This window comes from Meles meles, chromosome 19 (assembly GCF_922984935.1).
Source record: "Meles meles chromosome 19, mMelMel3.1 paternal haplotype, whole genome shotgun sequence".
Lineage (NCBI taxonomy): Eukaryota > Metazoa > Chordata > Mammalia > Carnivora > Mustelidae > Meles > Meles meles.
The window spans coordinates 11683705-11704790 of record NC_060084.1 but is presented as its reverse complement, the minus strand read 5'-3'; the positions used below and the strand labels follow the sequence as shown (position 1 = coordinate 11704790).

General features: G+C 59.4%; 3 protein-coding genes across 3 annotated transcripts; 2 read left to right on the top strand and 1 right to left on the bottom strand.

Moving 5' to 3' along the window:
* LOC123930490 (chymotrypsinogen B-like) lies at positions 1 to 12776 on the bottom strand. The gene is made up of 9 exons (XM_045986722.1): positions 12702 to 12776; positions 12338 to 12410; positions 11208 to 11480; positions 2241 to 2344; positions 2076 to 2155; positions 1898 to 1976; positions 1458 to 1638; positions 680 to 813; positions 1 to 196 (listed from the first exon to the last, which is right to left on the bottom strand). The coding sequence occupies exons 1-9, from the start codon at positions 12774 to 12776 to the stop codon at positions 35 to 37; spliced, it is 1161 nt and encodes a 386-aa protein (XP_045842678.1). The 3' UTR covers positions 1 to 34.
* Positions 12777 to 12899: 123 nt separating this feature from the next.
* LOC123931409 (chymotrypsinogen 2) lies at positions 12900 to 16182 on the top strand. The gene is made up of 7 exons (XM_045988466.1): positions 12900 to 13064; positions 13964 to 14067; positions 14187 to 14266; positions 14605 to 14683; positions 14997 to 15177; positions 15255 to 15388; positions 15947 to 16182. The coding sequence occupies exons 1-7, from the start codon at positions 13013 to 13015 to the stop codon at positions 16106 to 16108; spliced, it is 792 nt and encodes a 263-aa protein (XP_045844422.1). The 5' UTR covers positions 12900 to 13012; the 3' UTR covers positions 16109 to 16182.
* A 451-nt stretch (positions 16183 to 16633) lies between these two features.
* Positions 16634 to 20929, top strand: LOC123930489 (chymotrypsinogen 2-like). The gene is made up of 7 exons (XM_045986720.1): positions 16634 to 16685; positions 17475 to 17578; positions 17668 to 17747; positions 18132 to 18210; positions 18643 to 18823; positions 19559 to 19692; positions 20175 to 20929. The coding sequence occupies exons 1-7, from the start codon at positions 16634 to 16636 to the stop codon at positions 20334 to 20336; spliced, it is 792 nt and encodes a 263-aa protein (XP_045842676.1). The 3' UTR covers positions 20337 to 20929.
* The last annotated feature ends 157 nt before the right edge of the window (positions 20930 to 21086 follow it).

Here is a 21086-nt window from a genome sequence, read left to right as displayed (position 1 = left end):
AACACACGGGCTCAGCAGAGTAGGAACCCCGGGCTCAGTTGGCAGCAAGTATTTCCCGAACCCAAGGGATGAGCTCGGTGACGCGGGCGTACACAGCAGGAACAGAGGTGGAACAGACGCTGCTGCCCCAGGACACGACGCCCACCAGGGTCCAGACTCCGTCGTTCTGGCAGACCAAGGGGCCCCCAGAGTCACCCTGCAGGAGGACAAAGGACTTGTTTCCAAGCCCGAAGCGGGGTGCCACGGCCCCAGGGTGCCCTGACCTGCCCCAGCCCAGGTTCTATGCAGAGAAATGACACGCCTGGGCACAGTGACCGAGCAGGAGACCCTTCAATGTGGGCCCCACGGCAGCCCCGGCTCCGTCACCAACTCCCAGAGGGCCCGGGGCAGGTGGCCACCCTCTGACCTGGGCAGTGCCTGTGCAACGGGCCACAAAATCCCGGCTCCCGGGGGCTGGCATAAGAGGGCTGTGGCCACCGCGGCCCCGCAACACGCCCAGGCCAGAGAGCGCCCTCGGGCGGAGGCCCCTGCTCCTGCGGGTCCGGGTCCGGGCTGGGGCCCGGGCAGCTGGCCTGACTGAGGGGGCCAAGGCACGCGCAGAGAGGACCTGCCCTCTGGGCTGAGCAGGGGCGGCGCGAGGTCCGAGGGGGAGCACCAGGGTGGCAGAGCCGGGCCATACCGAGCAGGAGGACGCGCCGCTGGCGCCCGCGCAGACCATCACGTCGGTGACCTTGCTGCCCCAGAACTTCGTGCACTCGGCGTTGGACAGGAGGGGCAGGGCCGCCTGCTGCAGCTTGTCGGGGCCCTGGTAGGCTGGAGGGACACAGCAGGCCCGGAGGGGTCAGGGCCCCTCCCCCGCCCACCCCGCCGGACTCCCAGGGTCCCAAAGCACACCAGGACGTCACACTCCCGGCCTGGACCCCCTGGGCAGCGCCACACACAGCCACCGGCCTCGAGTCTGGAGAGAAGTCGGGCCTGGAAGTGGGGCATGGCAGTGAGGGGGGCCACGCTTGCCGGTGCTTCCGCTTCCATGCTTCTCCACAAGGTGGTCTTCAAGGATAGAGTGCTTAAGCTCATCTTTTTTTTTTTTCCTTTTTTTAAAGATTTTATCCATTTATTTGAGAGAGAGAGAGAGACAGCAAAGCAGGGGGAACAGCAGGCAGAGGGAGAAGCAGACCCGCTGCTCAGCAGGGAGCCTAACGTGGATCTCAATCTCAGGACCCCGGGATAGTGACCAAGGCCCAACCGACTGAGCCACCCAGGCGTCCCTAAGCTCATCTCTATTCATGTTTGGTAGGTTTCCCATTAAGAGGGTTTTAAATAAAGAAATGGCAAGATTTACAGCTGTGATGCAATTTAGACAAGAAAAAAAGGAAAAGCCACAGGGGTGGCCCTCCCCACCCCGAGACGCCCAAGCACACACACGTCTCCTGGGTGGAAACACGGGTCGTGCTCACCATTGTACTTGGTCCTTCCCCAGCCAGAGGTGGCGCACAGCAAACCAGGGGGAAATTCGTCTGTCACCTCAGGCAGGCACACGGGGGACACCGTCTGGGAGAAGCGGGCAGGCGTGGCCAGCTTCAGCAGGGCAATGTCGTGGCTGACGGTGAACATGTTGAACTTGGGGTTGTTGAAAACCTATAGGGCAGAGTCAAAACAACAAAATTAGGCCCTCGGGTTCACTGGCAATCTGCAGGTTGCAAGGAGATCAGCTCTTTCTCTGGCGGCCCCCGTGCAGGAAAGAGACCCACAGGAGCCCGTAATGAGAATTCAGAGGGCATCCCCATCCACGCTGGGCTCCTGTGTCTCCACCAGCCCTCGGGTCCTGTCCTTCCTGCTCCTCACCCCGCCCCCTCGGCTGAGCCCCCCAGGCCAGTCCCACCAGGCTCGGGCGTACCTGGGCGATCTTCAGGACCTGGATGTTCTCCTCATTTGAGCGCTGGTTAAACTCCCCAGCCACGACGAGGTGAGACGTACTAGGGTGATCACATGGACATTAAGGACTGGGAGTGGCCCTGCTCCCTCCTCACTCCCAAATGTGGGCAGAAACAGCTCTGAGCCTGCCCAGGCCTCACCTGACCCCGCAGTGGGCGGCAGTGACCACCCAGTCCTCGCTGATGAGGGAGCCCCCGCAGAAGTGGAAGCCAGTGCTGTCCTGGAGGAAGACGGGGAGGGGTCTGTGTTGGCTGGACGCCAGCAGCCCCCGGCCTGGCTAATACCGCAGTGTGTCTCCCACTCACCTGCAGGGACACCTGCCAGGGCCAGGAGCCCGGGACAGCGTCCTCCCCATTGACGATCCTGGACAGGCCACTCAGCACAGGCTTGATGGCGGGGACCCCGCAGTCTGGGGTGGGGCAGGAGGAGGGAGAAGAAGGTTGAGGCCCAGGGCCAATCTGCAGGACTCCTGGTTTCTTCCAGGCCGGTGCCGGACCCTGTACCACACTCCTCCCAGCCCCACACGACTGCTGCCGCACTCTTCAACCTGTAGGCACGATGGTCCCCCATGCAGCCTGCTCGCCCCACTCACACTGCCCTGCCCGGGGACTTCCTTTAAAGATTTTTATTTATTTGACAGACAGATCACAAGTAGGCAGAGAAGCCGGCAGAGAGAGACAGGAAGAAGCAGGTTCCCCGCTGAGCAGGGAGCCCCATGCGGGGGCTCGATCCCAGAACCCTGGGATCATGACGTGAGCTGAAGGCAGAGGCTTAACCCACTGAGCCACCCAGGCGGCCCCGGGGCCTTCCTGATGAAGGAGCAGAAAACAGGCGGAAAAATCAGACTGCGGGGCTGGACGCCTAGCCTGCTTGCTGTGAGCCCTCAGAGGGTCCCCGAATCGCCACTGCTCGCTTCCTCAGCAAGCCAGGGAGCAAACGAGGCTCACCGCTCGGGTCAAAACTCACCTGTTGAGTCGGGGAGTGAAATTAAAACTGGCTAACCCAAGTGCACAGGGGACCCTGGAACGTGGATGCCTGCCTTGGCGAAGCGGGTAGGAAATGGGGCCTTCCTCCCTGCTGAATTGTCTTTTCCAGAGATTTCAGGAACTATTCATGCATCAAGTTTACATTTCTTAATTATTAGAGAAAACAGGACTTCGGTTCCGCCCCATCGAATGACACACGGGGAACACACAAAACGTGGGGTTGAATTGTCCCAGGCGCTAAGACAGGTGTCTGTCCTTACTATGCCCGTGAGGACCGGGGGAATTCTCGGCACCTGTGCAAGCAACGCTGGGCTCCCGCAGCCCTCCCCTGGGCAACACAGGCCAGCACCCGCCCTGCTGCCCCTGGGTTACCCAACACAGCAGATTCTTGCCAAAACACGTCAGCATACGGATCGCTTTCTCTGTAACAGCAAAGATGTTAGAACTAACCCAGGATGAATTTACACAGCTGACTGCTTTACAGTGAACGGGTATCCGCACCAGTGGGGATAAATCTGTAACATAACACAGGCGGGGAAAAGCACTTTGTCTTTTGTTTTTTAAGTACGCTCTACGCAGCATGGGGCTTGAACTCTCCACCCTGAGATCTAGGGCGGCATGCTCCAAGCCAGGTGCCCCGCGCACGCTTTAAAATTGACGTAGTGTGGGGCGCCTGGGTGGCTCAGTCATGATCCCAGCGTCCTGGGATCGAGCCCCACATCGGGCTCCCTGCTCAGCGGGGAGCCTGCTTCTCCCTTTCCCACACTCCCTGCTTGTGCTCCTTCTCTCTCTGTGTCGCCCCTAGTTCATGTTTTAAGAAGAAAGTAATACTTGCAAAACCGTGATGGTAGATTCGTGGTTATCATATTATTTCCTGTACTTTTTACCATTTCTTCTTCTTTTTTAGTGGAAAATAAAGGACTTCACATGTGCCTGGCACAACAGATGAAAATCCGAGAGAGGCACTGAGAGTCTCCTGTGACCGCACCCCGCTCTGCTCACAGTACCCCTGCCTGAGCCATGCCTGGGGCCGTAGGACTCAGCAGAGCCCGGACTGGGCTCTGGCACCCTCCTGGCTCAGAGAGCCCGAGAAGGACCCCGGTGTTCCCAGAAGCCTCTGGGGAGAGGCCCCCGGGAGCAGGGAAAGGGGCTCCAAACTCCCTTGTGGCCAGGTCCTAGGGCTCGCCCTGGACAGAGCCCCCGAGCTCCTTCTGTGGGGCTGGCGGCAGAGCGACTGAGGGCTCGGGCCTCCTCCTCAGCCTGCTCCAGGTCTGGTAGGCCCACCCCCGGGGTCCCGACACTCACAACCAGAGGCAGCCCCCACAAGGGCAAAGCAGGAGAGAAGCCAGAGAAAGGCCATGTTGCTGCCGTCAGAATGATATGGGACAACCGTGCTGGGGGCCCTGCTTTTAAGTCCCCTGGGCAACCCCGAGCCCTGCCGGGACACTCTGGCCCTGCCCAGCCAGAGGAGCCCGAGATCCATCCTCCCTGTTATCAAAGGACCTTGAGCGATAAGTGGGGGTCAAGCCCCCGGCACAGCCGGGCTGGGCTCTCAGCCCGGAACGCCCCAGCCCCTGGGAAAAGGGCAGCTGGTCTGATGCATTGTCACCCCTAAGACTTGGCAATGCCTGGCATCCCAAAGGCTGAGTGTGCGGTGCTAGGACCCCAGCCAGGAGCTCGGGTCCCGCAGAGCCCAGCTCTGTGCAGCCTTTAGCCAGTGTCAGACGCGGGGACCAGCCACTGCCAGGGCAACGGGGAGCAATCCCAGGTCCTAACCATAGGCAATCCCACCACGGGGTTCAAAGAACCCCGGCTGTGGTCACCAGGAGGCCTCCAGTACACTGAACATAGGCAGCAGGTGTTCAGCAAACTGTATTTTCAGTGAGGGGAGCCTGGGTGGCTCAGTGGGTTAAGCCTCTGCCTTTCGCTCAGGTCATGATCTCAGGGTCCTGGGATCGAGCCCCACACCGGGCTCTCTGCTCAGCAGGGGGCCTGCTTCCTCCTCTCTCTCTCTGCCTGCCTCTGCCTACCTGTGATCTCTGTCTGTCAAATAAATAAATAAAATAAAATCTTTTAAAAAAAGAGTATTTTCAGCGCAATGTCATCTAGAAGTGTTCTACAGGTGGTCCAGGTCATCGAGGGGGTCCCCTTCAAACCAGCCCAGCCAGGCAGCTCCTGAGTGTGGCTGAGGGGGGGTGTGGGGGTGAGGGGGCATCGCCCTCACGGAAGCCACAAGCAGGTTCTAGGTGAGCAAACACGTTGACAGGCCATCGTGCCCCTAGCCCTGGGCTCAACTCGGTCTCTTTCTGTGGTAACTCACAGCGTAAGGAGCTCGTCAGTGTAGACAGCTCCACGTCCCGTAAAATGGGGCACTGGTTCCACACCATTAAATGAGCCACAGGGAAACAACAGCACGATGTCGGCGATCCCAGAACACTGAGAAAAGAAGGGGCAGGTCATCGGATGGCGATGCATTTGCCAGAAATAGGGGCCCAGTGACCTCTTGGCAGACCCTGGTGTAGACGCCAGGCTGGGTGCTCCGCAGCACACAGCACACGGTGCCCCTGTCCTCGTGAGGCCTGGAGCCTAGTGACAGAGTCACACACCGAAGCGACAGAAATATGACGCGGTGAGTCCCATTGTCCAGGCAGGGCAAGGGGAGCGCTATGGTTTTGGAAGGTGTTTTGGAATTCAGCCCTGAGCCGGTTTGTCGGGGAAGCTAGGGTGGCCAGAGGGGTCTCCTCCTGAGGCCTCTGGGCGCTGTGCTCCCCAGGCCTGCGTCACCCCGGGAGAGGCCCGCCAGAGCGAGTGGCGCGGGGTCACTGCTCCCGATCGGAACTCCAGCAGCAGCAGGTTTTGTCTTGGTCTGTGTGCGCTCGGCATGGAGTTTGTTCAAAATGCTTCCCGGGGGGTAAGCAGGAAGCAGGGGCTGTGACCTGTGGGGACAGTGGCCACGGCCGGGGCAGGCTTCCGGAGGGACCCCGTCTCTAGGGGAGAGCCGAGGGAGCCACATTTCCAGGAAGGTAGAGAGCCCCCCGAAGCTTTTTGACACCCCCCACTGTGTGTCCCCTCCCCCCCGACCCTGGGGGGTCCCAGCCGAGTGTCCACCTTGGCTGCGAGTGTGAGGAGTCCGAAGTTAAGGTCCACGTCAGGGTCATTTACATTTGCTGGGTTTTTTTTTCTTTTTTTCCTTCGCTCATTCTAAGCAGGTAGCCCAGCCACTTGTATTTTCCTTGCCTCGGGAACTTCTCCAGAGCAGAAAGCAGAAGGAGCTGGAAGTCTCCGGCTCTTTGGGTCTGTTGCAAAAGTAAACTCCTGGCCCACTGGAGTGTAAGAGGAATCTTCTGGAAAGGCAGGGAGAGCTCCCCCAGTTGCAGAGGTGAGCGTGGGTGAGGCTCGGAGCCACGAGGTCACGGCTGCTCCCATCTGCTGCCACGTCTCCTACTTTGACAGTAAACCAGGCCGTGAGCTGAGCCCTCCCGGGCCGCAGCCAGGCCTCCGCGGTGCCTGCCTGAGCCCTTCCCCCTTCTCCACACAGAGGGCTGCCGCAGAGGGTCAGCTCGCCCCAGCTCTCAGCCGGGAGGGGAGGCTCTGACTAGTATCCCTGGGTCTCCCCAGAGGGCTGTGGCGAAGCCAGCCCCGCTCCGCTGCGCCCAGGGGTCTCGTGGGCATGTGCCGCTTGGCCCGCGGGCCGCCATCTGGAGACCCTGACTCGGGACCATGACACCCTCTACCCCAAACTCCCAGGGGAACCTGCCGCCGCAAGCTCCGTGAGAAGCTCCTGTGACTAGAGCCCTGGGCACCTCACCAGCCTCGTTTTCCCTAAACCCTGCCCACACCTTCATAAAGTTCCCTTCATTTAAATTCACCTCAATAACCCAATTTTGAGGGGCACCTGGATGGCTCAGTGGGCTAAAGCCTCTGCCTTCAGCTCAGGTCATGATCCCGGGGTCCCGGGATCGAGCCCCGCATCGGGCTCTCTGCTCAGCAGGGAGCCTGCTTCCCCTCCTCTCTCTCTGCCTGCCTCTGTGCCTACCTGTGATCTCTGTCTGTCAAATAAATACAATCTAAAAAATAACAAATTAAAAAATAACCCATTTTGAGGGTGCCACCCGTTCTCCGGCAAGACCGTGACTGAGGTAGTGCTTGTGTCCCCGGGTTCTGGGAAGGCATTGCTCACAGACTGGAGAAGTCCATGGGCAACCTCTTTGTCAGAGAAGAGGAGACCCCGCTGGCCCACGGGGTGAGGCGGTGGCATCGCCAATTAGCATCGGCGGAGGCAGAGGCCGAAGGGCAGGTGGAAACAGGCCCTCGGAGGCAGGTGGCTATGGCACCAAGTCCCTCCAGGGTCAGCAGTGATCATAGATCCCGGGGAGTTGGACCAGCGATGCAGGAGGACACAAGAAGCTGATGAAAACCACCAGTCATCAGGGACATGTACGTCGAAACCACAGTGAGATACACACAGCTCATATCCACACAGGATGGCAAATAGAAGCCAAAACCAACAAAACAAAGCGAACAAAACATGCAAGCAAACAAGCAAACAAAAACCCAGGAAATAAGAATGAGAAAGGATGTGGAGAAATGGGGTCCCTACACACTGTCGATTCCTCAAAAAAAGAAAAACAGATTTACCCCATGATCTCACAATCCACCTTGGCGTATACACCCAGAAGAATTCAAAGCAGATATTTGTGCACCCGTGTTTGTATCAACATTGTCTGTGGTATCGAAGACATGGGAGTAACACACGTCTAACCACAGATGAACACAGAAACAGAAGGTGCTCTATGTAGAGAAGGGAATATCATTCAGCCTTAAAAAGGAAGGAAATCCCAGGGCGCCTGGGTGGCTCAGTGGGTTAAGCCTTTGCCTTCAGCTCAGGTCATGGTCTCAGGGTCCTGGGATCAAGCCCCACATCGTGCTCTCTGCTCAGCGGGGAAACTGCTTCCCCCTCTCACTCTGCCTGCTTCTCTGCCTATTTGTGATCTCTCTCTGTGTGTCAAATAAATAAATACAATCTTAAAAAAAAAAAAAAAAGGAAGGAAATCCCAACACAGGCTACAGCATGGACAAACCTGTAGGGTGTCAGGCTCACTCAAAGAAGCTAGTCACGAAAAGGCAAACTCGGTATGATTCCATTTATAAGTCATCGGACAGCAAGTAGAATGATGGCTGCCGGGGGCTGGCGGGGGAGACAATAGAAGGTTATAGTGTAACAGATGCAGAGTTTCATTGTAGCAAGATGAAGAGAGTTCTGGACGAAGTGGGGGGCGTACACCAGTGGGAAAGCACTTAATACCACTGACGGAGCTCTTTGCTCGAACATGGTTCAGACAGCAAATTTTATTTGCATTTTACCACAATTTGAAAATTAAGAAAAACACACACAGTGAGATGCTGCTTCACACCTACCATGATGGCGATGATTTTTTAAAAGGGAAAAAAAGAGGTTTTGGCAAGGATGTGGAGAAACTGGAATCCTTGCACATTGCTGGAGGGGATGGACAAATGGGGTAGTCTCTGTGGAAAACGGTACGATGGCTCCTCAAAGAGCTAAACATTGAATTACCATATGATCCAGCAATTTCACTCCTAGGTATATATATTCCCTCCAAAAATGAGAGCAGGGATTCAAACAGATACTTGTAAACCAATGTTCATAACAACCCAAAGCTCGAAACAACCCAAATGTCCATCAGGGGACCAATGGATAAATGAACTGGGCAGCCACGCAATGGAATATTACTCAGCCATGAAAAAGAAGAGAGTACAGCTATATCCTACAACACGGGTCAACCTCGAAAACGTTACACTCAAAGACACAAGCCGGTCCCAGTGGCCCACCTAGTGCACGATTCCAGTTCTGTGAGACATCCATAATGGACAAATCCATAGAGACGTACATGAAATTGAGGTTACCAGGGCTGGGGGAGAGGAAAATTGGCATTATCCTTCAGGGGACACACTTGAAGTGGTGAGAACGTTTTGGGACTAGGGGGCATGGTTGTGTAAATTGGGAATGTAATTACTGCCGCTGATCTGTACACTTAAAAATGGTGAAAATGGGGGCACCTGGCTGGCTCAGTGGATTAAAGCCTCTGCCTTCAGCTCAGGTCATGATCCCAGGGTCCTGGGATCGAGCCCCCCATCGGGCTCTCTGCTCCGCGGGAAGCCTGCTTTCTCCTCTCTCTCTGCCTGCTTGTGGTCTCTGTCTGTCAAATAAATAAATAAAATCTTTAAAAAAAAATGGTGAAAATGGATGGACACTGGGGAGGGTATATGCTATGGTGAGTGCTGTGAATTGTGTAAGACCCATGAATCACAGACCCGTACCCCTGGGGCAAATAATACATTATAAGTTAATAAAAAAATTTTTTTAATGGTGAAATGGGACATTTCATGTTATATATATTTTATTACAATTTTTAAAAACTAATGCAATAAACCTAAAACCACTGCTTCATCCACTTGAAATGGGTGAACTGTACGGCCCGTGATTTACACCATGCGGCCACAGATGAGCCTGGAGCCTGACTTCCGGCTTGGAGGCTTGCAGAGCCTGACAGACACTCAACCCCACCAGGTAAGGAGCTGGTGGGGCAGGAGTGGGGTACTTTAGGCAGACAGAGCAAGGCTGGAGAACTCTGAACCCCCAAATCTCCGTGAAGCCCCCCTTGCCAATACAGGTGCTCCCCGCCCCTGTCGGAGGAAGCCAGTTTCCATCTGCACAAATGCTCTGTGCCCACCTGGGGCAGCCGCCTTCTGAGAGAGAGCCAGATCTCCGCAGAACCTACCCCACCCATCCACACCCCTACCCCCGCCCATGGCAAGAGTAGGTCCTTTCCATTTCCCTGTACCCACACCTTTCACCCTTAAACTTAAGTGGCAGGTGAGACACTGAAGATACAAACGGATGAGAACCAGACCACAGAGAACAGAGGTCTGCCCCCTCCACGTCCCCCAAACCCCCCCAGTCTGCAGCAACCACCCCACCCTTTCTCCAAGACAAAGCTTTCCCCTGCGCCTGTCTGCCTTCGAGTTTGTGCCTGAGGCCAGTGATGGGGACAGACCACCTCTCGCTGTGGACAGCAAGCTCTGAATGAAGACCCCCCGTTCCCCTTGGGGCGGTCTTCACCATCTTCCACAAAGGCCAAGCTCCCATGGGAGGCCTCCCCCAGGCGTCCCCCCACCAACCCCACGGGGTGCAACGGACGCCACCTGCATTTCCAGCCAAGAACACAAGTGAATCACAAAACCATTTGGCTGAGTGAAAAGAATCCACATACAAAGACAACATATAGTCCGGTTCCGTGTATATCAATTTCTAGAACAGGCAAAACTAATCTGTGGCGAAAGAAATCGGAACAGTGGTTGCTGGTTGCCTGGGGGGGGGGGTAGCTGGAAAGAGGCATAAGGGAACTTTCTGGTATGGCATTACCTTATATCCCGGTTGTGGTGTTTGTTACACTATGGGGTGTGTGTGTGTGTGTGTGTGTGTGTGTGTGTGTGGTGTTTGTTACACTATGGGGTGTGTGTGTGCGTGTGTGTGTGTGTGTCTATTCGTCCCTCTGTCCCTCTGTTCACTTAAGACCTGTGCATCTCACCACATGTAAATACTTCAATATACGTTATTTTTAATATAAAGAAGAGTCTGGGATTTGACCTCCTGAGAGGCAGGGCTTCAAGAACAGGGGCCCCTTCACTTAAGGAAACTGACATTTGAGTTTCGGCCTCGAGCAACACCCCAGTCTTAGACCTGTCAGCGGTGGAAGGCCGCACTCGCTCCGCGCCGGGCAGAACCTGGACAACCCCCCACCCCGCCCCGCACAACCCCATCCAGAAGCCAGATTCTAGGAGGCAGCCTGGCAGGGACTGGCTCAGGGCCTGCTGTCCCCAGCAAAGCACAGGCGTCCCTGGAAAGAGTGTTCCCCTGCTGTTTGTTCCCAGGGCGCACTCGGAGCGGGTCGTCCTGAGCCACCGCCCCCCTTTTCCAGGAATTTCTTCAGCACCGGCCGCCAAACACACCAGCTGCTGCGCCCTTGCAACGAGGTGACCCGTGCAGAATTCAGCCTTTCTGAGATGGCACGCCACCCGCCAACAGGGCCATACCTTCTCCCTTGGGGTGTGCAGTAGAGACGGGTGCGCTCCAGGAGCCCAGGACGCAGGGTTCCAAACCCGAGGGTGGGAAGTTAGAAACAGCGAAAAATGGAAACCAGGGAAATACTCGATACTGTCAGTTTCGTTGGCTGAACAGCCGGGTCCAGACACCCGGAGGCTCACCTTGGGACCCTGACGACTGGCTGCTCGTCCCAGGCCTCACCGCGCGAGCGCGGCGGAGCCCCACGTTGTGAAAGGACCGGAAGGGCGCGGGCCAAGGGGTCGTTCCTCGGGCTCTGGGGTAGCGACGCCCCTGGCTGGAGGGCGTTGGGCCCCGCCCCCCGCAGGAGTGCGTGCACGTGCGGCCCGCCCCGCCCCCCGCAGGAGTGCGTGCACGTGCGGCCCGCCCTCCCCGCCCCCACCTGCAGCTGCGCGCGTTCCCAGACCTCCGCCGCCCTTGCGCGAGGGGCGTGGGGTGGGCGGGGTCCCGGCGCTCCAAGGCCGCGGCCCCACCCCCATCCCCCGCGCCCCTCCCACCTAGAGTCCTGCGGGCCCTCCCTCCGACCCACCGTGGCCACCTCGCCTGCTTTGGTATTAATCATGGTAACTCCTTCGCTGGTAGGAATGTACATTTTACTTTTTTTCTCCTCTTTTCAGTAAATTCTCCCACTCCTTTCCCCAAGCAGGAGAAATCTGTGTTTCTTTTCTTTTGATCCAGCCCGCTCTGGGCCTGGTAAGCTAGGCTGGAAAGGATAAACGGGTTTGCATGGATAGCAGGTCTCACAGAGGGGCCACCCTCCGCCTCCTGTTTCATGCCCTGCTTTCCCGCCTGATACAGTGTGGCCACCCCTCGCTGTCATTAGACAGTTTTCTAGAATGCGGCAAGGGCACCGATAGGAATTTGGAGAAGTACAGAGGACCAACCAACATGGATTGTGCGTTAGGCTGGGTCCTAGCACAGTATGGGTCATGCCCTTTCATAATGTGGACAAGCATCCCCATTTCACTACTTAGAAACAAAACCAGAGAGGTCACAAACCTGCCCAAGTCTGCACAGCTGTTCTGTGCGGAGCCCTGTACTGCGGAGCAGGCTACCATCAGTGTGACGGAAATTAAAAGCAGCCACGAGTTATGATTTTCTGTGTGTGTTTTGTGGGACTCACGCTGTACCTCACGCTCGCACCCTCTCCCTCAAATTTCTCCTTCCCTGGGTTCTCAAGTGCTGAGCAAGGGCCCCACCGTCCACCCTGTCACCCAAACCAGAAGCAGTCCTCCTTGCCTGCCCCCCTAACTCCCGTTTCCTCCTGCCTGACCCAGCCTCCACCAGTTCTCACTGACGGCATAACCCCAGGAGGCCCCATGCTCGATTCCAGGGGTCCGTGGCATCTGGGTGAAGAGACCCGGCCTGGTGTGAACAGGCAGAGGGTGCCTTGCCCCTCTGAGCTACGCTGCACGTAGCCCAAGTGACCACCCCAGATACCGAACAGACCCTCACAGAGCCTTCTTGACCATCCCCAAGGCCAAAGGAACATTCTCAGCCCTGGCCAGCTGTGCCTTGGTCCCCACTCCTCCTCCCTCCGTGACCACACTGCCCAGGGCTTTAGAATAACTAACACACCAACTCAATTACTCGTCCGAGGTTCTCCAGCGCATGAGAGAGTAGGCTGGGGCTCAAACCCTGCCCAGGCCTGGCTGCTGTCCCGAAGTCCCTTCCTGGAAGAGGAAGCCCAAGTTCTCTGAGCTGTTCTCCATGGCTACCTTGTTTGGAACCACCTTTGCCCTTGACCCAGACCCAAGCAGGACCATGGGCCACAGCTGCTGCCATCACACACCCCGATGCCAGCCTGGCTCTGGCACATTCTACCTCCGCGGGCACATGCCCAGGAAAGGGATTGCCACCTCAAGGTTTGCAGATAACAGCTTGGTGCACAGGGATATAATGGGGAGCTCCGCAGGCAGGCGTCCTACAGCTCTCTGACCCCAGCACCATGGCCTTCCTCTGGCTTCTCTCCTGCTGCGCCCTCCTGAGCACAGCCTTCGGTGAGTTCGGGGCAGGCAGAGGCCTGGAGGGAGGTCTCTGCTCCCCTACAACCCTGGGGCCAGAAGGGGCAACAGGGTCCCTGCTCCCTGTTCAGCTGCACGCGGTGGTGTGAGCCTGAGCGGGTCTCTCTCCCCCTCTAAGCCTCACCAGCCCCATGGCCACAATGGGACCAGGATGGGACCTGGTCCAATCACCCCCAGGAGGACAGGGAGGCCAAGTCCAGAGGGAGTGAAAATTCTTCTGAACAGCTAGTGGCTCCCAGTTAGGCTCAGAGGCCGAGCAGGCAGGTGGCTTGGCCTCCACCAGCTCTTTGCGACCCTCGAACCCAGTACTTTGAAACTTGCGTCCGTGGAGCCCTTAATCTGTGCCAGGAACAGAGCAAGTTCCTGCTTTGCCTGCTGAGTCTTCTTGCAGCCTTTTTTTTTTTTTTTAAGGATTTATTTATTTGAGAGAGAATTTGAGTGAGGGGAGGGGCAGAGGGAGAGGGAGAGAGAGAGTGAAGCGGACTGCTCTGAGCATAGAGCCAGACAGGGGGCCTGACCTCAGGGGCCCGAGATCACGACCTGAGCTGAAATCCAGAGTCAGATGTTCAACCCAGGCACCAGGTCTTCCTGCATCCGTATCCCAGCTCTGTGAGGGTAGCAGCTGTATGATCCCCTCTCTGCAGATGGAAAGATGCTCAGAACAGTAAGGCTAGGCAGTGGGGGGGCTGGGCCCACACCCCCGGATCCCTGCCTCCAGCCCGTGCTCGGATCCGGCCACCACCTTGCAGCCAACCTGCTGGGCTTGTCTAGGCTGAAGCACACGTCAGACTGAGTTGTCCCTGGGGGTTCCTGGGAGAGTGGGACCTGGGTGGGGAGCCCGGGCCCCCATCCCTTACCCCATGCTCCCACCCCAGGCTGCGGGGTTCCTGCCATCCACCCCGTGCTGAGTGGCCTGTCCCGGATCGTCAATGGGGAGGACGCTGTCCCCGGCTCCTGGCCCTGGCAGGTGTCCCTGCAGGTAAGGGGGGAGTTCTACCCCTGAGTGGGGGGCACACTGGGGTATTGGCTCACCTGGCGTCAGTCTGGGGGGGGCTGCTGGCGTCCAGCCAACACAGACCCCTCCCCGTCTTCCTCCAGGACAGCACTGGCTTCCACTTCTGCGGGGGCTCCCTCATCAGCGAGGACTGGGTGGTCACTGCTGCCCACTGCGGGGTCAGGTGAGGACTCAAGGTCCCCAGGAAACCCCTTGGTTGGGGGGAAACTCTCAGCACTGAGGGCTGGACCTTTAACTCCTTGTGCCTCAGTTTCCTTGTTTGGGAACATGTAGAAAACCCAACTCGTGCTGGTCTCCCAAGGGTCCCCGGGAAGGAAACACCCAGCGGGCTGTAGGGGCAGGTGCTCCAGGGGCAGTTACTGATATTTTGAGGTCCCATCTCCGGATCGACAACTCGGAGCACATGCACACGGCGCACACGCTAACACACGCAGCCTGCACCCGCCGCATGTGCCCCCTGCCTCACAGCAGGCCCCCCTTTCTCTCTTGGGCCCTCTCCAGAACCTCCCACCAGGTCGTGGCTGGGGAGTTTGACCAGGGCTCCGATGCTGAGGACATCCAAGTGCTGAAGATTGCCAAGGTATGGTGGCCTGGAGTCCAGGTGTGACCCCGGGGTGGGGCAGGGGGGCCCGGCCCTAAGGAGTGTGGTGCCCGGGCTGATGCCTGAACACCCCCAGCTGCTCCCAGCCTCCGCGGAATCCCATCGTGACAGGGCAAAGCAGAAAGCACGGTGTCCTGGGCCTGGCCCCAGGCTCCTCCTGGGGCCGCAGAAGGGGTTGCCATGTTGAAGACAGAAGCACTGGGGTGATCTGGGGTGGCCCAGTGCCCTGGTTCAGCCCCGTGTCAGCCTCTTCCCGGACCCCAACCACAGCCACCCGCCCCTGCCCCCGCAGGTCTTCAAGAACCCCAAGTTCAACATATTCACCGTCAACAACGACATCACCCTGCTGAAGCTGGCCACGCCCGCCCGCTTCTCCCAGACCGTGTCCCCCGTGTGCCTGCCCAATGAGAACGACGACTTCCCTGCGGGGACCCTGTGCGCCACCACTGGCTGGGGCCTGACCAAACACACCAGTGAGCGCCCTTCAGCCGGGTGCGTGGGAGACGGGGGGCCGGGCTGCGGTCACTGACTGCCACCCCTATCCTTCCAGATGCCAACACCCCTGACAAGCTGCAGCAGGCGGCCCTGCCCCTCCTGTCCAACACCGAGTGCAAGAAGTTCTGGGGCAACAAGATCACCAACCTCATGGTCTGCGCTGGGGCCAGCGGCGTGTCCTCCTGCATGGTACGGTCTCTTGAACTCTCCCCGCACCCCTCCCCTCCCAGCCCGGCGTGGGTTCCAGCAAAAGCCCAGGTCAGGGGCTTGGCCAGAGAGAGGACGTAGAAACCACACGCAGACCTCTTTGGACAGCCCGACACTCTCTCCCTGGAATTCCCGCTTGAGCTGTTGTAAAAATGCTTAGTTCTCCTGGCCGAATGCCCCCGCCCCCGGGAGCAGTGCTGGGTACAGCCTGGGTAGTGGACCGTGGCGCCCAGAGGTCTCCAGACGGGGTTGGGCTCCGTGGCCGGCCCGCACCACCCCTGCTTCCTCCCTGCCAATCAAACCAGCTTTATTAGGCGTCTATCACAGGGTCCCAGGCGATGGCCCAGACTTGCAGGGGCACAAACCACGCAAGGAGCTGCTGTAGCTTCTTTCGTAATCCTTTGTAATCCCTCCAATAGGCATGTGCCGCGTGTCCACGGGCTGCCAGGCCCCGGTCGGGGCTCTGGAACAATGTCCGGGGGCCCCTGGGCCAGGCCGCCTGGGCTGCCAGATCCAAGCCCCCCGTCTCTCTCCCTGTAGGGCGACTCTGGGGGTCCCCTGGTCTGCCAGAAGGATGGAGCCTGGACCCTGGTGGGCATCGTGTCCTGGGGCAGCGGCACCTGTTCCACCTCCAGTCCTGGCGTGTACGCCCGCGTCACCGAGCTCATGCCCTGGGTACGGCAGATTCTGGAAGCCAACTGAGTCTCCAGCCTCCCCCTGCCATCCCTGCTGACCTGCTCCCACAAAGCCTCAATAAATCAATAAAAGACACATTGATGATGTGCTCTCCTGTGTTGGGGCCCCTGAGACCTCATTCTGCTCGTGAACTTGGGTCTTCACTGAGACGAATGGCGGGAGGTACTGGAGAGCCTGCCTTTGGTCTTGCTCCTAAGAGATGACACGGGACCATGGCCCCCACTCCTGGCTCCACACTTCCGCCCCAGGAAGCAGCAGGGGCCTGGCCCTCCAAGCCCCGCTCAGGGTGCTCAGGGCCCCGCCCCGGGGAGTGGGCTGCTGGGGGATGGGCCAGCGGCCGGCCGCACACACCTGTGGTTCCAAGGAACCTTCCCAGAAGAAGCCGCCCAGGCCTGCCCAGGAACCAGGTGCTTCTCAGCCCAGGGATTCATGATAACGAAGGGGATGGCGAGGCAGGCTGCCATTGGTGGGCTGGGGAATATAACGAGGGTCCTTCAGGCAGACCCCATTCCACCTCCTGAGCCACACGCCATGGCCTTTCTCTGGGTTGTCCTTGGCTTTCTCCTCTTCGGTGGCAGCTCCGGTAAGTGCAAAGTTCGGGGGGCGAGGCAGCCCCACACCAAGCCTCTCTCACCCCCACGCCCACACCCCCAGAAGCTGGGACCTGGAGGGCCATGTCATAGCACCTGTCCTCACCTGCCCCGCCTGACCCCGGCCAGCCCTGCTGGCTCCCCTCAGCCGCTCTGGGTGCCTCTCCTGGGCTCCCCACTCCTGCTCTGCCTAGAGGTCCCTCGGGTCCCTCAGACTCCACGGCTCATGCTGGACCTGCCTCATCTCGGCCTCCTCCGTTGGCTCAGAAGCGGGGGTCGTCTGGGCTCCTTCAGCATCCACATCCGTCCCCGAGCCACTGGAGTTCGTCCTCCGGAAGGTCTCCCACGCCGGTCCCTTTGGCCCTGCCCCTTCCGCCCTGACTCCGGCAGCCTCCTGGGTTTATGCTGTTCTGGTGGGAGTAACACTCCGACCTTGACCGCAGACTCAGGGGCCGTGAGAGCACCAGGGACTCAAGCAGGATGTCTCAGCCCAATGACCCAGGACCCTGGGTTTGGAGCAGGATGGAGGCTCCTCTTGGGGCACACAGTGGGTTGGGGAGCTGGCTATGTCGGGTCTCCAGACCCAGGCTTATAGCTCTGGGCCCCAGAGCCACTGGAGTTAGTCCCGACTCCGGATGTCCCCAGCCTACAGGACCCTCCACAAGGGCACCAGGGCAGCCGCTGGCCGGGTCAGGAGGGGCTGGGTGCTGGGTGGCTACAGAGGCCGGTTCTTCCGCCTCGGCCCCCGTCCATTGACCAGCTACCCTGGCCCTGGCCCCCAGGCTGCGGGGTCCCTGCCATCCACCCTAAGCTGAGTGGCCTGTCCCGGATCGTCAATGGGGAGGACGCTGTGCCCAGCTCCTGGCCCTGGCAGGTATCCCTGCAGGTGAGGGGGAAGCTGAGGAGGGGGCGGGTTGGACTGGGAGGGGTCAGGCAGGAGCGGCGAGGCTGACTGTCCCGCTCCCCTCTCCCCAGACCGGCTCGGGCTTACACTTCTGCGGGGGCTCCCTCATCAGCCAGGACTGGGTGCTCACCGCTGCCCACTGCAGGGTCAGGTGAGGCCCAGGCTCGGGCAGCAGGGGCCCCCTGGGTGTCAGGGAACAGTCCTCACTCCCTCCCCAGGCCCCCTCCCAGGCACCACGCCCTGACGGGAAGGGTCTGAGGCCAAGGGCAGGTGGGGAAGACGCTGTTCCTACCTCCTAGCCACAGGCAGAGCCATCGCCTGCAGGAGAAAATCCCAACACTGTGCCCCCTGCCGCCTTGGACCCCCCGCTTGGTCCGGGAGCGGCCCTAGTCCGGTGCCTTCAGTGCACACCTGGGGAGCCAGGCCGCCGGTCCTCGTGGGAGGGAGAGGTTCAGCCGGGGCTTCCTGCACCGGGCACGGTGCCCGGGCACCCCTCCGGCACCTGAGCACCCTCTGCCACCTCCTCTCTCCCCAGGAAGAGCCACCGTGTGGTGGCCGGCGTGTCTGATCACGGCTCTGATGGCGAGGCTGTCCAGGTGTTGAGGATCGCAGAGGTACTGAGAGGGCGGGTGGGTGGGGAGGCTGCCCCTGCGGCCCCGGGACGAGGGAGGGGCAAGGTGGGCAGGGGGTGCGGGCACGGATGACCCTGGCCAACCCCCTCGGGCCTCACCCCTGCACTTCTCAGTCCAGAGCCTTCTTTCCCAAGGAGAAAGCTCCTTTACAAATACGGAATGCTGCTTCTGATGGTAAGGTGAAACTTTGCTCATTGTAGAAAAGCACAAAAATACAAAAACTAAATATCACCGACGTGTCAAACGCCAGTTTCCGGAGATTTTGTCTGTGCAGCTCCATCTGTGCTCCTTCCTCAACGACCGCCCGCCTGGCGCGGAGCCCTCTGCGTCTCCAGACCTCTGCCCCTCCCCACGTCAACCCCCCCCCCAAGTCCTCCCTCTGAGCTCTGCCCAGCCCCCACCACGTCTCCCCAGGTTTTTGAACACCCGCTGTGGGACAGGATTTTGGACACCAACGACATCGCCCTGCTGAAGCTGGCCACGCCCGCCCTGCTCTCCAGCACCGTGTCCCCCGTGTGCCTGCCCCGCGCCAACACCAGCTTCCCCCCGGGCTCCATCTGCGCCACCACGGGCTGGGGCAAGACCCACTACTACTGTGAGTGGCCTTGCAGGGCCTTTTCGGAAGGGAGCCTCATTCTGATTTTGGTCTAAATCCCAAGCATGTAAATTGCAAACCATACATCTTTCTGTTCATTTCTTTAAAACCCTCTTAATGAAAAATCTACCAAACATGAGTAGAGATGACCTTAGCGGTGCCTGGGTGGCTCAGCTGGTTGGGCGGGCGACTGCCTCTGGCTGGGGTCAGATGGAAACCAGTCTCCTGTGGGGTTCCCTGCTCAGCAGAGGGTCTGCTTGTCCCTCTCCCCTGCCTGCTGCTCCCCCTGCTTCACTCTCTCTCTCTCAAATAAATAGATAAGATCTAAAAAGGGGGGGACACCTGGGTGGCTCATCCGATTAAAAGTCTGCCTTTGGCTCAGGTCATGATTCCAGGGTCCTGGGATGGAGACCAGAATCTGGCTCCCTGCTCAGCAGGAAGCCTGCTTCCTCCTCTCTCTCTGCCTGCCATTCCCTCTGCTTCTGCTTTCTCTGTCAAATAAATAAATTAAATACTTTAAAAAAAAAAAAAAAAGGTGAGCTTAAGCACTCTGTCCTTGAAGACCACCTTGCAGAGCACGGAAGCACCGGCAAGCGTGGCCCCCCTCACTGCCATGCCCCACTTCCAGGCCCGACTTCTCTCCAGACTCGAGGCCGGTGGCTGTGTGTGGCGCTGCCCAGGGGGTCTGGGCGGGGGAGGGGCCCTGACCCCTCCGGGCCTGCTGTGTCCCTCCAGCCTACCAGGGCCCCGACAAGCTGCAGCAGGCGGCCCTGCCCCTCCTGTCCAACGCCGAGTGCACGAAGTTCTGGGGCAGCAAGGTCACCGACGTGATGGTCTGCGCGGGCGCCAGCGGCGCGTCCTCCTGCTCGGTATGGCCCGGCTCTGCCACCCTGGTGCTCCCCCTCGGACCTCGCGCCGCCCCTGCTCAGCCCAGAGGGCAGGTCCTCTCTGCGCGTGCCTTGGCCCCCTCAGTCAGGCCAGCTGCCCGGGCCCCAGCCCGGACCCGGACCCGCAGGAGCAGGGGCCTCCGCCCGAGGGCGCTCTCTGGCCTGGGCGTGTTGCGGGGCTCCCGGGGGCCTCAGCCCCCAGACCAGCCCCCACAAACCAGGGGTTTGTGGCCCGTTGCACAGGCACTGCCCGGGTCAGAGGGTGGCCACCTGCCCCAGGCCCTCCGGGAGTTGGTGACGGAGCCGGGGCTGCCGTGGGGCCCACATTGCAGGGTCTCCTGCTCGGTCACCGTGCCCGGGCGTGTCATTTCTCTGCACAGAACCTGGGCTGGGGCAGGTCAGGGCACCCTGGAGCCTTGGCACCCCGCTTCGGGCTTGGAAACAAGTCCTTTGTCCTCCTGCAGGGCGACTCTGGAGGCCCCTTGGTCTGCCGGAACGACGGAGTCTGGACCCTGGTGGGCGTCGTGTCCTGGGGCAGCAGCTGGTGCAACCCATTCTCACCAGGGGTGTACACCCGCGTGTCTAAGTTCATTCCCTGGGTTCGTGAGGTTCTGGAGGCCAACTGAACCCCTGCCCCACCCCCCAACTCCTACAAAACCCAAATAAAACTCTGAGAGCAACCACATGCCTTTTTCCTTCTCTGTCATCGCCAGGGTGCTGAGGGGTGGGCGGATGGCTGCCTTCACTGGGGTCCCCGCTGTGGAGGGTTGACAGATCCTGCCCTTCTTCTTAGGGGTAGGAGACCGGGGCCCAAGGTCACATGCAGAACAGTCAGGGCTAGGAGCGGCAGTTCCTGAAACCCAGGGCAAGGGCCCTGTGGATCCCCAAGTCCCAACTTAGAGGCCAAGTCTATGTGTAATTCAAGTAAGACGCTCCGGAGTAAGTCCCTGGGTGAAATTATGAGCTTCTAAGAGCATAGCTCTGGGTGAGGTCTGTGAAAACAAGTTTCTGTGGTGTCCTCCACGGGTTCTCTGCCTTGGAGCACGGGCCCCGGTGGAGCCCGGTGTGCTCTGGGAGCTGCTTCAGTCCACGCTGGCTTCCCGCCGACCTGGCCACGGGCGCACCCCTCCTTGGCCATCGCGCCCTGTTGTTTGAGGATGACTCAGCTTCTCTCCAGCAGCCTTGGCTCTCAAGGTCTCGGGGTCATTGGCAGACCTGCCTCCACCTTGCAGGAGATCCCTGGCCTCACGTCCTTGGCCGGGCTCCTGAAGGGAACCACTTGGTCTTCACCCTCCCAAGAAGCTTCCCACAGCTTCATCCCAAATCCCCTCCGTCTGTGGCTCCTACCCCGTGGCATCCGAGAGCAAGGACACCCC

Bases quoted from the DNA above. Each gene is read 5' to 3' on its own strand.
- LOC123930489 (XM_045986720.1), top strand. From the start codon at position 16,634: ATGGCCTTTCTCTGGGTTGTCCTTGGCTTTCTCCTCTTCGGTGGCAGC. The intron at 17,579-17,667 runs GTGAGGGGGAAG...CCCTCTCCCCAG, and splicing joins CCTGGCAGGTATCCCTGCAG to ACCGGCTCGGGCTTACACTT. The intron at 18,824-19,558 runs GTGAGTGGCCTT...GTGTCCCTCCAG, and splicing joins GGGCAAGACCCACTACTACT to CCTACCAGGGCCCCGACAAG.
- LOC123930490 (XM_045986722.1), bottom strand. From the start codon at position 12,776: ATGGAGAACAGCTCAGAGAACTTGGGCTTCCTCTTCCAGGAAGGGACT. The intron at 11,481-12,337 runs GTCAGGCAGGAG...CCCTCGCGCAAG, and splicing joins TGAGAACTGGTGGAGGCTGG to GGCGGCGGAGGTCTGGGAAC. The intron at 1,977-2,075 runs GTGAGGCCTGGG...TGATCACCCTAG, and splicing joins GCCGCCCACTGCGGGGTCAG to TACGTCTCACCTCGTCGTGG.
- LOC123931409 (XM_045988466.1), top strand. From the start codon at position 13,013: ATGGCCTTCCTCTGGCTTCTCTCCTGCTGCGCCCTCCTGAGCACAGCC. The intron at 14,684-14,996 runs GTATGGTGGCCT...CTGCCCCCGCAG, and splicing joins AAGTGCTGAAGATTGCCAAG to GTCTTCAAGAACCCCAAGTT. The intron at 15,389-15,946 runs GTACGGTCTCTT...CTCTCCCTGTAG, and splicing joins GCGGCGTGTCCTCCTGCATG to GGCGACTCTGGGGGTCCCCT.